General features: G+C 61.2%; 1 protein-coding gene across 1 annotated transcript; it reads left to right on the plus strand.

The window, feature by feature from the left end:
- The first annotated feature begins 1,469 nt into the window (after window positions 1–1,469).
- MATN1 (matrilin 1) lies at window positions 1,470–10,228 on the plus strand. Its single transcript, XM_047085536.1, has 8 exons — window positions 1,470–1,563; window positions 3,555–3,901; window positions 5,941–6,163; window positions 6,695–6,820; window positions 7,280–7,696; window positions 8,494–8,646; window positions 9,428–9,508; window positions 10,031–10,228. The coding sequence occupies exons 1-8, from the start codon at window positions 1,470–1,472 to the stop codon at window positions 10,078–10,080; spliced, it is 1,491 nt and encodes a 496-aa protein (XP_046941492.1). The 3' UTR covers window positions 10,081–10,228.
- The last annotated feature ends 4,131 nt before the right edge of the window (window positions 10,229–14,359 follow it).

Here is a 14,359-nt window from a genome sequence, read left to right on the forward strand (position 1 = left end):
CGGGTCTGAAATATCGATGATCCCATCCTCTGGAAAGATGAGACGCCTTTGACCCTCGTCTCTACTGCTGTCTTCTCACTGCTTCCTCACGTGGTCCCAGTGAGGCAGGCAAGCCAAGAACTACCATTCCCGTTGCATAACAAGCTGAGGCTCAGAGAGGTTAAGTTACCGGCTCTAGGTCACACAGCTGTTCAGTAACAGAATGTCAGTTGGCCAAGCCTATGCTCTTCCTACTCTAACCCGTCAACCACTCTCTGTGCCTGCCTCCTAGGGTGGGACTGCGAGTGGGACCTCTCTCTGCAGCGCCAGGGGCCATGCCTGGTTATATTCCTTTCTGTACGAGCCCTTATTTTTGCCTTCTCAGCGCAGATCCCGGGCGGGGCCCGGATGCAGAGATGAATGAACCAATCAGACTCTCACCAGCTCGTGGGTGAGACACGCAGTGTAGGGAAGCACGGGGAGGGGGTCCTAACCCTCGAGGAGTCGGGGAGAGGTGATGCCTCCGCCAGGCTACACCCAAGCAAGCGGGGGTGGGGGTGGGGAGGGGGGCGGCGCTGAGAGCGCCGGCCTGGGGCCCTATCCTGGTGATGATACCCCTCAGCGGTGCGACTTGAGACGAGTCACTTCGTCTCTCCACTTGTGGCTCTTCTGCAAAATCGGTGTCATGGTAGGCTTGTCGAGGGAATCCCGTGAGACACTTCCTCTGACCCCGCTCCCCTCATCCACCCTAGGAGGCAGGCACAGAGAGGGGAAGCAACCTGCCCACGGTCACACGGGTGGCAAGCCCCGGGGGCATCTGGCTTCAGGTCTGCGCTCGTAACCGTTCCCTCTCCCGGCCTTGCACACGCGTGTCGGTTTGAGCTACGATCTGGAAAGACTCTGTTAGGCAGAGAAGGGATGGGAGGGAAGGGCGTTCCGGGCGGATGACCCTGCCGGAGAGGCCCGGAGCTGAGCTCTGAGAAGCCATTTGTCCCTGCAGAGCAGGGAGTGCGCGGAGAGGCAGGGGACAGCCGAGGCGGTGCAGGGGAAGCGTGCTGGAAGCGGGGGCAGGTGAGAGGATGGGGGCGGGGGGTGAGGGTGCAGGGCAGGGCCCGGGCCTCAGGCTTCCCCGGACTCGGAGGGGCGGCTTTGGGTCTGTGCAGGCTCCGGCCCCGTGGCGGAACCGCCCTCCGCCCACCCGAGATTTCCTGAGTTCCAGCTGCCCGTTCTAGTTCCTTCGGCAGGCAGGCAAAGGAGCCCTTGTGGTCGGAGGGGCCTCTTGAGCCCAGGCCAGGCGTCTCCCTCCCTCTCTGGGCACACACACCTCCATTCAGCCCCGGCCCCGCCCCCCAAAGGGGCTAGGGGCCCGGGCAGCCACCCCCACGCCAGTGGGGGGCCGCCTGGCTGGGAGGCTGGGCAGAGAGGTTGATAAGACCTGGACCCCAGCGGCCCCCACCACTGTGCCGGCTGCCGCCCTCGCTGCCAGAACCATGAGGGCCATCTCGGGCACCAGCCTCGTGCTGTGTGGCCTCCTGCTGTGGCTCCAGGCCCCGTGCACGCTGGGCCTCGCCCCCCAGTCCAGAGGTGAGGGGGGTCCCTGTGAGCTGGGCCACACTGGCCGACAGCCTGGGGGGGCGGCTGGGCACTGAGATGAGCAGAGGTTAAATGGGATCCAGGGTGCGCTGGGGTCGGGGGGGCAGGGAGGCAGGGGTGGCCGGAGGCTGGCACAGGAGCAGACAGCAATGGTGACATTCACAAGGGTCAGGACAGGGGTGACCCTCAGTCGGCTCTGTTGGGGGACGCGAGCGGGACCTCTCTCTGTGGCCTGAGAGCCTTCGCTGGGGCGTCTCAGCTCCCAGGCCGCCCTCAGGGACCATGCATGGTGCAAAGGCCAGTCTCCCCGAGGACAGAGGCTACACCGAGAGCCAGCTGACGTCTGGAGCCACACCGAGCCTGGGGCCGCGCCCACAGCTCCGCTGAGTGCCGCTCTGGGGTGGTCAGGGCTCCATGCTCCCTTCTCCAGCCCCTTCTAGCATGTCTCGGGGTGGGGTCCTACCTGCTGTTCCATTCCCAGAGCTTTAGCCCTGGGCACTGAATCCTGGAACGCCTAACTCGTCCTGCACAGGTGGGGAAACTGAGGCCGGAGAAGGGAGGACCTGTCTGAGACCACATAGTGAGATAGCCCCAGAGCCTCCTGGCACCTGATCCTCTACTCTGGGGTGCGGCTAATTCCCTCACCCTCTCTGGGCCTCAGTTTACCCATCTGTAGCCTTAACTAGTGGGGACCAGGAAGAGTCTGCAACGTCATTTCTAAGGTACCTCAAGGAACTCTGATACCTAGGGCGTTGTGGCTGGGGGGCTGGGACGGCCCAGCAGACCTTTTTTTTCTCGATCCTTCCTGCACCCTCACCGGGGAGCAGCTCTGCTCAGTTCTGGGGCGCAGAGGGAAGGGCCTTTGTACCGAGCCTTGCCCAGCTGCAGGCCCAGGCCCGTGACAGCATTAAACAGCGAGCCTTATTCTCCCCCCACCTCCCCTCCGGACAAGGCCCCTAAAGGTGTAGTGAGCTGCTCAGGGCTGCGGAACAGCTAAGCCGGGATTCGAACTGTGATCAGCCTCGTTCCAGCCATGCTGCTGCCTCCTGGGGTGTCTGGGAAGACCTGCCTCTCTGGGGATAGGTCTCAGGAGCCCACCTGGTCAGGCTGCCAAGATGGCCACGAGGAAACCCTGCCCTATCCCCTGCCCAGGGACACCAGCCAGAAGGTTCCGGGGCTGAGGGAAGCTGGGTCCACTTCAGTGACTGACTTTGATGCTGAGATGAAAGAGGCCAAGCTCATGGGCACTGTGCTGCCCATGCTCCTCCCCCCCGCCCCCCGCCCTGGGGCTGTGCCCTCCCCCCTCCCCCGCCCCCCGCCCCTTGCTATAGCAGCCACCTTGGGCTGAAACCTGAGAAGCATGACTTAAAGTCTGTCTTCTTGGGGCGCCTGGGTGGCTCCGGCGGTCGAACATCCGACTTCGGCTCAGGTCATGATCTCACGGTTCGTGGGTTCGAGCCCTGCATCCAGCTCTGTGCTGGCAGCTCGGAGCCTGGAGCCTGCTTCGGATTCTGTGTCTCCCTCTCTCTCCGCTCCTCCCCCACTTGTGCACGGTTTCTCTCTCTCTCTCTCTCTCTCTCTCAAATATAAATAAACATTAAAAAATTTTGCAACCATTTAAAGGCTGCCTTCTCCTTCGCTCCCTGCTGGACACCTGCTTCGTGCCCTAAACGCACTCCTGCTTGGGCCCCCGAAGGATCCTGTAAAGAGGGGATTGTCAGCTCATTGTACAGACTCATTGTACAGAGGAAACTGAGCTCAGGCAGGGGAAGTGAGTTCCCCGGGGCCGAGATCTGAGCCTCTGTCTTTCCCACGGGGCTGAGCGGTGGGGCCTTTGGCAAATGGCCTGCCGGGGCCGTCCACACGCTGACAGAAGGCTGGCCCAGGTTCAGTCTACACTGCCTAAGGCCTCGAGTCTCGGTCGAAGTAGCCCCTGACCTCGGCCCCCTGCCCTCTGCCTCCCCCCTCCTGCCCCCTCGCAGGGCACCTCTGCCGGACCCGGCCCGCCGACCTGGTGTTTGTGGTGGACAGCTCGCGCAGCGTGAGGCCCGTGGAGTTCGAGAAGGTGAAGGTGTTCTTGTCCCAGGTCATCGAGTCGCTGGATGTGGGGCCCAACGCCACCCGGGTGGGCGTGGTCAACTACGCCAGCGCCGTGAAGCAGGAGTTCCCCCTGCGGGCCCACGGCTCCAAGGCCGCGCTGCTGCGGGCCGTTCGCGGCATCCGGCCGCTGTCCACGGGGACCATGACCGGTCTGGCCATCCAGTTCGCCATCACCAAAGCCTTCAGCGACGCCGAGGGGGGCCGTGCCAGGTCCCCCGACATCAGCAAGGTACGTGCCCGCCCCTCCCCGCCGGCGTCTTCTTGTGTGCTGAGAGCGTCACCTGCGTGATTCTCAGAGCACCTGACGGGCTGGCCTTCTTACGGTTGTGGATTAGACCCGCCTCAGCTAAGTGGCGGAGCTGAGATTTGAACCCGCTCTATCCACCGTCTGACCCCAGGACCCCGATCTGGCGAGCACTTGATTATCGCAGCTTCGCTGTCCCGCGAACTATGAGATCATGACCGGAGCCGAGATCAAGAGTCAGATGCTTAACCGACTGAGCCACCCAGGCACCCCAGCTTATTTTTTTTGTTTAAAGCCTTTGAGGGCAGGGGTTCAGAAAAATGACACGACGTGCCACAAGCTGACGTCAGGAAGGGCTCTGAGCAGGGTGTGTGGAGGGGCTGCACGGACCTGGTGCCCACGGCGTAATTTTCCAGGGCTCAGTCCGGGGCCTGTGAGGCCGGTCAGGTGTTCTCTCCTCCCACAGGTTCCCACGCCTCCCTTCCAGAGCCCTCGATGGCCCCAAGGAGTCACCGCTTATCTGCCCAGGCCCCCAGCCCCAGGGAATGTACTTCTTACCCCATGGAGCACACGCCTGACATATGAGTGCCGAGTGAATGCAGTCCTGCTTGGGGGCGGGGTCCTCATTTTTACAGATGAGGACACTGAGGCACGGGGGGGGGGGGGGCTTAAGCATCCTGCCCAGTTAATAAGAGGTAGGAATGTTTACAGACAACAGCGTGTAATCCCGGCCGTGACAGGCCTCAAAGAGCCGGTCTATGAGGCGGCCTGTTGGTCATACCTCGTGAGGGCCATTTACAAACTCTGACAGGAAGTTGACGGTCACGATCGCTGGGAGGATGTGGTGGCCTGGGGTGATCCTGACGGAGAGACGTGGTGAAGGGGATGGTGGTGACATCTGTGGCTGTCACACCTCTAGTGAACGGTGTCAGCCCGGGGTGGACAAGCGGGGGGGAGAGAGTTCCATCGGGTCTGGGTGAGTGGGTGGCCAGCCTGGAATTCACCTGTGGGAAGCCCCAACAAGGTGGGTTCAGGGTCGCAAGGCTGGACTGATGGGGGGCGGGGGGAATGGGACAGGCTGGGGCAGCGGACGGTCATAGCTAGGTGGGTCTAGGCCTCTGGGGGAAGGGATGGTTCGAGACCACTCCCCAGGGGGTCCACGGGAGGGATACGGAAAATAATAGTTCCCCTTCCTGGCTTCTTACCATGAATCATCTCACCGGGAAGGTGAGCTGCATTTCCAGCCCAGGCCTGCCTTAACCACCACACTACAGGCCAGGGGTTCGGGCCCCGGGGCCCAGGGTGGGGACCCGGGAATCAGAAGCAGGCCTAGGTCAGAAAGCAGAGAAGCAGCCGTCAGGGCTGGATTCCGGGCCCCAGACTGGAGCAGAGCTGGGGGTGGCCAGGGCTGGGACCGGCCCCGGAGTCCCCTCTGTCTCCCTCTGACAAACAGAGGAGCGTTGTGGGAGGGGAGCAGACAGTGCTTTCCCCCACGGAAAGGGCAGGTAGCATCCTGGGGGACGGAGGGAGAAAAGGCCCCTTCCCAGGGCCTAGAGGGGAAAGATGGCCAGACTGGAGGCCGAGCCGCCGTTCGCTAGCCTCGCTCGCCCTCTGGTGGCCAACGGGCAGAACTGCATGGTGTCGGGCACACTTCAACTGCAGGGTTCTCAAGAGGTCCCAGCCTGAGGAGGGAGGCAGGGTCCTGCCCTCAGATGATCACAGAGGTGTCTGCCTGAAGGGGGAGAGATCCAGAGGCCCCAGTCAGAGGGGAGAACACCTCAGCTGGGTCTTTCAGTCAGAGGAAACCTCTCTCCTCTTCTGCTAGCCAGGTCCTCCTCCCTGGGGCAAGACCGTGGCGGGGAGTCAGACCCATCTGCAGTAGACTAGCTGTGTGACCTGGGCAAGGCTGGGCAGGCCTCTGGGGCCTCTGTGTCCTCCTCTGCTAGTGATCTCGGGGGCTTACTGGAGGGCCCAGCCCAGCCCAGGGCGGGAGGAAGACCTCTCACGCGCCCTGCGTGTCGCAGGTGGTCATCGTGGTGACGGACGGGAGGCCCCAGGACAGCGTGCGGGACGTGTCTGCACGGGCCCGGGCCAGCGGTATTGAGCTGTTCGCCATCGGCGTGGGCCGCGTGGACAAGGCCACGCTGCGGCAGATCGCCAGCGAGCCGCAGGACGAGCACGTCGACTACGTGGAGAGCTACAGCGTCATCGAAAAGCTGTCCAAGAAGTTCCAGGAGGCCTTCTGCGGTGCGCGGGGCTGGGAGGGGCTGGACGGGGCTGGACGGGGCTGGACGGGGCTGGACGGGGCTGGACGGGGCTGGACGAGGATAGGGGGCTTCGGGGGAAGCAAGGGGCGGGGCAGGGATGGGGGTGTGGAGGCGGGGACATAACGGGGGCGTGGCTGGATGGGGCATGGGCGTGGCTAAGAGCATCGGGGAGGGGCTGGACAGCGGGATTGAGTCCAGGTCGGGGGGCGGGTCAGGGCGGGGTCGGACGGGGATGGACAGAGCCAAGGCTGAGCGTCTGGGCAGCCAGGGCAGGGGGCGGGGCGGTGTGGGGGCGTGGCTTGAGAGTCAATAGGGGAGGGGCTGGACCAGACGGGGCTCAGAGAGTCCGCATAGGGGCGGCCAGTGGTTGGGGTCCTGGACGGAGGGCCTGGGACTTGGACCTCACCTAGTTGGGGGGCCTCAGTTTCTCTGGGTGTGTGAAGGGCCATCCTGGCCGAGATGTCCAAGGCCCTGTGACTATGAGATTCTGAGTCTCCTCCTGTCCCCACAGTGGTGTCAGACCTGTGTGTCACAGGAGACCACGACTGTGAGCAGGTGTGCCTCAGCTCCCCGGGCTCCTACACCTGCGCCTGTCGGGAGGGCTTCACCTTGAACAGCGATGGCAAGACCTGCAACGGTCAGTGGGCTGGAGGCAGGCAAGCCCCGGGGGAGGGTGGGGAGGGGAGGGGCTGGGGCTTGGCCACCCTCTAGGTAGCCCCTCGGAGCCTCCTCTCTGCCCTTTGTTCCTGGACCAATCTGCGAAGGCGAGCGATGCCTTCCAGAACTTGGGGTCTGCAGAAAGTTATCTTCTGACTGTGGCCCTCTTTCTGTCGCGGTGGGTGGCGGGTTTAGTAATGGTGGAAGGAGTTACAGAGTCTTGAGTTCAAATCTTGGTGCCGCGACTTTTGGAGCTGCAGTTTGCAATGCTACGTGAGACGAGGCCAGGAGCCTTGGCTTTCTACAGGGAGTTCTGAGGACGCGATGGGACGGGATAATGCCCGGGACAGAGCTTGGTGTGTGAGGGGTACCCGACCCAGCGGTCGGGAGGAACAAGCGGTGCCTAAGCTTCGCCTCCTCTCCTTTCTGCCCTTCCCAGTATGCAACGGCCGTGGTGGCAGTTCGGCCACCGACTTGGTCTTCCTCATCGATGGATCCAAAAGCGTGCGGCCGGAGAACTTTGAGCTGGTGAAGAAGTTCATCAATCAGATCGTGGACACGCTGGACGTGTCGGACAAACTGGCCCAAGTGGGGCTGGTGCAGTACTCCAGCTCCGTCCGCCAGGAGTTCCCGCTGGGCCGCTTCCACACGAAGAAGGACATTAAAGCGGCTGTGCGGAACATGTCTTACATGGAGAAGGGCACCATGACCGGGGCTGCTCTCAAGTACCTCATTGACAATTCCTTCACCGTGTCCAGCGGGGCGAGGCCCGGTGCCCAGAAGGTGGGCATCGTCTTCACTGACGGCCGGAGCCAGGACTACATTAATGATGCTGCCAAGAAGGCCAAGGACCTTGGTAGGTGCTGCCTGGACCCTGAACACCACTGATGGCCAGGAGGACAAATATGGAACAGCTCGACTGTAGTTTGTCTGTTCTGCTCGCTGCCCTCAACCCAGGTTCAACGTGAACGAGGGGGGATCTGTTTGCCCAACTGTTTCTTTCTTTCTTTTTTTTAAAGTTTATTCATTTTTGAGAGACAGAGAGAGAGAGAGAGAGAGAGCGGGGGTGGGGCAGAGAGAGAGGGAGACAGAATCCAAGCTGTCAGCACAGAGCCTGACGTGGGGCTCGAACTCACAAACCGCGAGGTCATGACCCGAGCCGAAGTCGGATGCTTAACCCACTGAGCCACCCAGGCGCTCCTACCTCTTTCTTATACTGATGAGAAAATGGAGGCCCCAGAAAAGCAAGCAGCTGGTTCTGATGGTCCTTATGTAGGTGGGGCTGGGAAATTTTCCAGTTGAATGTTCCCAAGGACACACCAACTGTTGGAAGGTAGCCCCACTTTGGGACAAGCCTGAGTCTCAGTTTTATCGCCGATTTAATGAGAGTGATAATAGCCACCAGGTGGACACTCGTGGGGTGTATGCACTTATAAAGCTCCCAGTACAGGGAATCAGTGCAGGTCTGACAGGTAGCAGAATCTCAACGGATGCTGTCTTTGTCCCGCAATTCCTACCGGTCTCTGGGCCTGCAATTCCAGAAGCTGCCACCAGGAGGTGTCTGTGTTGATTGCGCGGGCATTCCCCAGCAGGCTCAGCCGTGGCTGCCCCGTCCCCCATGGCCGCTGTCACTCATCCTGTTCCTCTCGGCAGGCTTTAAGATGTTTGCTGTGGGTGTGGGCAATGCCGTGGAGGACGAGCTGAGGGAAATCGCCTCAGAGCCCGTGGCCGAACACTACTTCTACACGGCTGACTTCAAGACCATCGACCAGATCGGCAAGAAGTTGCAGAAGAAGATCTGTGTGGGTTAGTGAGGCCAGAGATGGCACTGATGGTCGGGGCGGGGGGCGGGGCGCCCAGGGGGAGATCGTGGAGCCATCCTGGAACCGGCTACGCGTGGGGACCGTCAGCAGGGGCCGGGGGGTGGGGGGCACCAAGAATTGGCAGGACCACGAGGAAGGCTGGTCAGTCTCACTTCGGCAACCAGCAGACATATTTTGATCCTACTTGGTAGGATATGATCATCCCCATTTGACGGACAGGAAAGCCAAGCCCGGGGGGCGGGGGGCAATCGTGAATAACCAGAGGAGCTAGGAGTTGAACCCTACTACCTCCTCTGATCCTCCCATGGTAGAGGATATGGTTTCCAGAGCCAGACCTGCCTGGGTTTGCCATGTGTGCTCTGACTCTAGCTAGCTGTTGGGCCACGGACAAGTTGTTTCACTTCCCGGGTTCTTCGTTTGTGAAATGGGACTCATGCTTTCAAACCTCAAGTGTTGGGCGAAGTCGCCAAGGGGATTTAGAGGCTCCCAGGGGCAGTGTCCTGCACGTAGTAGGTGACCAGCGTGGAGGTGTTATTGTTGGAGGTTTGCCTCGGGGCTCTGAGGGATTGGGGAGACGTTCAGGGTCACTCCTGGGAGTTCGGCCTCAGAACCCTACACGCCTCTCTGTCTTCTCAGATCTCTCGGAGCCCACACTCCCCCAAGACTCCCTTGTCCTGGCCCTGGGTCGTGTCTGCCCTGCGCCCCCCTGCCTCGCCACCACTCACCACCCCCCCTTCTCTCCCCCTACTTCCTGTCCACTCCAGAGGAAGACCCGTGTGCCTGCGAGTCCCTTGTGAAATTCCAGACCACGGTGGAGGGGTTGCTGCAGGCCCTGACCAGGAAACATATCCTTTCCCAGAGGCCACTGCAGGGGGCAGGGGGGTGGGGCAGGGCACCGCGGGGAGGGGAGAGGGGGCCTCGCCCCTGCGTGAGGGGAGGTGGCGGTGGCTCCGCCTTGCCTGCCTCCTTCTGGAGCCAGGCTGCACTCTGGCCAGATGGGCCGGCACCAGCTTTGGGACGGCTCCTGTCGGAAGCAGAGGCTCCTAGAAGGTCAACAGAGAAACTGAGGCAGAAACCAAGCTCTGGAGACTAGACACGCATACAGAGTCCTAGCCTTCCTGGGGAAAGCATGGTACTCGGGGACTCCCCATTTCTCAGGTTTTCTGTGACATGACTACCACCGGTCTCGGCTCAGATAGGGCCGGGCCGGGAACAGCTCCCCCTGCTCGGCCAGGGAGAGGTGGGATCCCGGGTGGGGGGCCCAGTAGGCCTAAAGCTACAGGAAGCGGGGTCCCGGGTGTAGACACCACAGCCGTGTCACTACCCCGCGCTGGTCAGCCTGTGTCTCTCCTTAACCCCGAGTCCACTGGAAACTGTGAGTAAGCGGCTGGCCGTCCTGGAGAACAGAGTCGTCTAAGGCTGCCTGTCCCCGCCACGGCCTCTGTGTCTGCCCCCCCGCCCACCCCAAGCACAGCCCGCGGAGTCCTGCGTGTGTCCCTAGAGCCCGGGTTTAGTTTAGCTTTGCTGTTTCAGTGAGGGGGGGGGGGTTGGGGAGGGACAGGCCCTGAGGGCACCAGGCCTCCCCCTCCTCCACCAGCCCTGCTGGGTGTGTGTGTGTGTGTGTGTGTGCGCACCTGAGGGCGGGTGTGTATCTGGAGCAGGGATGCGTGTGTGTTATGAGCGAGAACACAGGGGTGAGTGTGAGAGGGACTGGGTTTGCATTTTTTGTTTTTCCAATCCAAAGCTTAATATATTCCTATTTTTTTTAGTTAACCCTTTCTTGACTGCGAGTGCTGTGAATCTCTTTTCTGAGTTTTCGACTCCCTCCTGAAGAACAATTAAATATGACTTAAGTTAAGCCCTGAACGAGGCCAGGGGTGGCGTGGTCATTTGGGGAGCGGGACAAAGGAGTGGCGAGGGTGGCCGGGTGAGGGGGGGCCATTGTGGGGTGGCCACCGTGGTGGTCACAGTGGTAGAGGCGGCCGTGTTGGTCCTGCCTGCACAGGGTCTCGCTTCCTCCTCCAGCAGCCCTGCCCGGAACGGACTTGAGTCACCCCCGTGGCACAGATGGGAAAGCTGTGTCACTGGGAAGGGGTCAGCCGAGCGTCAGTTGGAGAGATAGGACTTGAATCTAGGACTGCAAGACATCAAAGAGAAAGAAGAACGATGGCACCAGATGGGTTCATTCATTCATTCATTCATGCAGACCGCAAACACAGAGCACATGCCCATGTCAGGCAGTGGGGAGATGGGGGCCTGGGAGACAGACACAGTCCCTGCCCCTCAGGGACTTACAGTTGAGTAGAGCGCCCTGTCACCCTCAGGGCACTGGAGAAAGAGTGGGTTTAGGTTGTACCAGGAGCCCATGGGCTGAGTGTGTGTGTGTGTGTGTGTGTTTGTGTGTGTGTGTGAGTTAGAGATGGCGGGAGGGTCCCAGCTGCGCCGGGGCTGGCCTTGGGTGCCCCCCACACTCATGTTGGAGTCCTCTTCGGGGTCTCCTTGTACTTCAGCAGCTTTGCCTCCGTCCCCAGCATGGGCAGTGACACCCCCCGCCTCAGGGACAGCACAGGAGAAAGACTCCCCTCTTCCACGTGCCCCTGCAGCCCTGCCCAGATCTGTCGGCCTCTCCCAGGTCCCTCTGGAGCCATGCTCCATCTCCCACCCCATGCAACCTCAACCCCTTGTCTCCCAGAGGGGGAGCTTGGGTGACTTTCGGGACCCATTCCTGTGTAATGGCCCAATTTTGGTGTTACTGCTCGATTCACACTTGAGAGCACGTAAAAGGCCCTTATGAGACTCAGGCCGTCCTGAACGGTCTTCCTGAGAGGCGGTTCAAGCAGGCAGAACTACACCACCACACCCCCAACACTTAGTGGCTTACGACCACCTGCTATTGGTGTGGTCCTGTGGGTTGGCTGGGCTCAGCTGGGTGGTTCTCCTGCTCCCCCTGGTGGTGACTGGGGCCACCCTCCTTTGGGTCTCGACCAGGCTGCGGCCTCCAGCACGGCCCGCTCACCTGTGCCGGGCCCACTCGCGTGACCGCTGCCTGGGGAGGCCCGGCTGCGAGTCTGGGCCTCTCTCTCGGTCTCTCTCCACGTAGTCTCAGGGCCTTGCCTTCGCCCATAGGCTCTCCAGCAGGGGAATGCGGCTTCTTAGGTGGCAGCTCAGGGCTTCCAAAAGCTTTTTAGGTTTATGGCCCCACATTGGCACTGTGTGACTTTTGCAGCACTTTTTTTTTTTAATGTTCATTTATTTTTGAGAGAGAGAGAGAGAGAGAGAGACAGAGCGTGAGCACGGGAGGGGCGGAGTGGGAGACACAGAATCCGAAGCAGGCTCCAGGCTCCGAGCTGTCAGCACAGAGCCCGATGCGGGGCTCGAACTCACAAACTGTGAGATCGTGACCTGAGCCGAAGTCAGACGCTCAACTGACTGAGCCACCAGCACTTTTTTGATCGAAGCAGTTTCAGGCCAGCCCAAATGCAGGGGGGCGGGGGGAGGCACATGCCATTTCTCCATGGGGAGAGAGCAGGGAAGAATTTGTGGCCACCTGCAATCCATAGCAGGGTCGCATTCTCTGGCGCCCTCCTCGGGCTCCATTCCCTGCCTTGGCCATTCACAGGACACCCAGGAAACCCTCTCATCAACGTTAGACACGGCTGAGCCCATTTCTGTTCCATGCAATGCGAGAGAGCCCTGACTCAGCTGATCATTCACCTCTGTCTCCTACCCACGGGGTGGCCTTGGTGTCCTGGGCTCACTCTTCAGTTCCAGGACCACCCTGGGCTCCAGGCCTGTGCCTCAGCTGCCTGGCAACTTGGCAGGGCCCTTCGCCCCTCTGGCTCCCCCGTCCACATCCAAGGAGAAGGATGCCGGTGTCGCCTCACGGACGCTGCAAGGTGGAAATGAGAAGATGCGTGGAAAGCACCCAGAACAGTGCCCACCCACCCCTTGCATCCAGAGTGCCTCCAAGGGGTGGTTCCCTGGCCTCAGGGACACATCCAAACCTGCCAGGTCCTGAGCACCTGCCTTGTCCCCATCTGGCACCCGTGTTCCTCAAAACACTGCAGCCACTTGGCCTCCGGTGGTGGTGCCACCTGGGACACCCGTTCCCTGCTGGGAGACCGCCCCAGAGCGCACACGATGGCTCTGGCCCAGCTGTGTCACATTAATGGGTACCCATCCTCCAGCTCCGCTAGGGGGCAAAGACAAGGACAGCCTTGCCTCTGGCCTGAGTGCTCCAGGGCTCAGGGAGGTGAGGTGTGGAGGGTGGGGTGAGCCTGCGAGGCCCTGGGGACAGCCAGCCAGCTCCCTCCTTTAGTTCTGCAGCAAGTGATTGCCCAGCCCCCACACCAGGCCCTCTTCCAGGCCCCAGGGGTAGAACGGAGCCCAGAAACAGACACCAGTCCCTGCGCTCCTGGGCCGACATTCCAGCCTCACGGTATTTCTCCCTCTATGAGCCTGGACAAGCCGTCCCATCTCCCCGTGAGCCTTAGCTCCTCATCCGTTACACGGAGAGATGATCCAGAAACCAAGAGTAAACCAGGAGACTCTCCAAAGGGACGAATGGTGTCACTCAACGACCAAAAGCTGTCAACACTTCCTTGATGAAGTCAGACAAGACAGAGGAGCGCCCCGGCACCTGTCTGGCCTGGCAGAGACCAAGCATCGGTCTCGGAGCCTCCAGGAACCACCCCATGGGGAAGCGACAGCAGAGGGCTTAGTGGCTCCGTCTTTGGGGTCAACGGTCCTGGTGTGAGTCCCCAAGGCTCCTTGCCTGGAACAGACTCCTTCATTTTCTGACTTCAGCTTCCTCACCAGTAAACAGGGCAATGGCACCCTCCTCACAAGTGGTCGTGCTGAGGGCTCTCAGACGGAAGGCTTGGCGTAGTGGTGGCCAGCCCTGCGGGGCTCCCCGGGAGAGGTGGCTTTGCAGGGATCTGTGGGCTGTGCCTGCAGGGGAAATCTGGAAGTGAGGGGCGTGTGGAGGGAGGTGGTGCTGAAAGGGGGCCTGTGACTCGGGGAGGGAGGCGCAGGGACGGTGAAGTCAGGTTGCGGGGCCCTAAGGGCAGTTCCGGTCTTAGCCTGTCCTCCTCCCTCTTTTCCTTCCTCCCCTCCTTCCCTCCCCATTTACGGAGCATCGCCAAAGGACAGAGCATGGACCAGGCACTCAGGATAAAATAGAAAATGCCCGATGATCTCTGGCCTCGTGGTGCTCCCAGTCTAGAGAGGCAGGCAGACACTGGACAGAAAGCCTCCCGGGGAATCCGGCTGTGGTAGCCGGCTGAGGACTTAGTGGGCCTTATCAAGGGGCCTTTCTTGAGAGCAAGGTGAACTTAGCTTTGCTGCCCGGACAGGGAATGTTAAGCCCTGGGCACATAGTAGGTGCTCAGCAGATCCCAGTGGCCAATATCTTCCCCGGTCATCCTCTCAGTGGTCAGCAGGCCACAGCTGGGCAGAAGGTGGGCCTGGCCCCAGAGGAGCCTGGCCCCAGGGGGCCCAAGGGAAAGGGGGGCAGGTTTGGACCCCCACAGAGGGGCTGGTGGGAGCCAGGCACGGAGTGAGTGCCCCGCCAACCCGGCTGGGGGTTGGAGAAGGTGTTGGCACAGGGAGACTGATCAGAACCCAGAGGCTAGAACTGACGGGCCCGAGGCTGTGGTTGGCCTTGTGCCGGGTCAGGCCTGGCTCAGGCTCCCGTC

Source organism: Lynx rufus, unplaced genomic scaffold (genome assembly GCF_022079265.1).
Source record: "Lynx rufus isolate CCGP_SWC_20201006 ecotype Redwood Valley unplaced genomic scaffold, mLynRuf1.p SCAF_2, whole genome shotgun sequence".
NCBI classification, from domain to species: Eukaryota; Metazoa; Chordata; class Mammalia; order Carnivora; family Felidae; genus Lynx; species Lynx rufus.

Excerpts from the sequence above, each read along its gene's own strand:
- MATN1 (XM_047085536.1), top strand. The coding sequence starts at position 1,470 with ATGAGGGCCATCTCGGGCACCAGCCTCGTGCTGTGTGGCCTCCTGCTG. Across the intron at positions 1,564-3,554 it reads CCTCGCCCCCCAGTCCAGAG|GGCACCTCTGCCGGACCCGG; the intron begins GTGAGGGGGGTC and ends GCCCCCTCGCAG. Across the intron at positions 8,647-9,427 it reads GCAGAAGAAGATCTGTGTGG|AGGAAGACCCGTGTGCCTGC; the intron begins GTTAGTGAGGCC and ends TGTCCACTCCAG.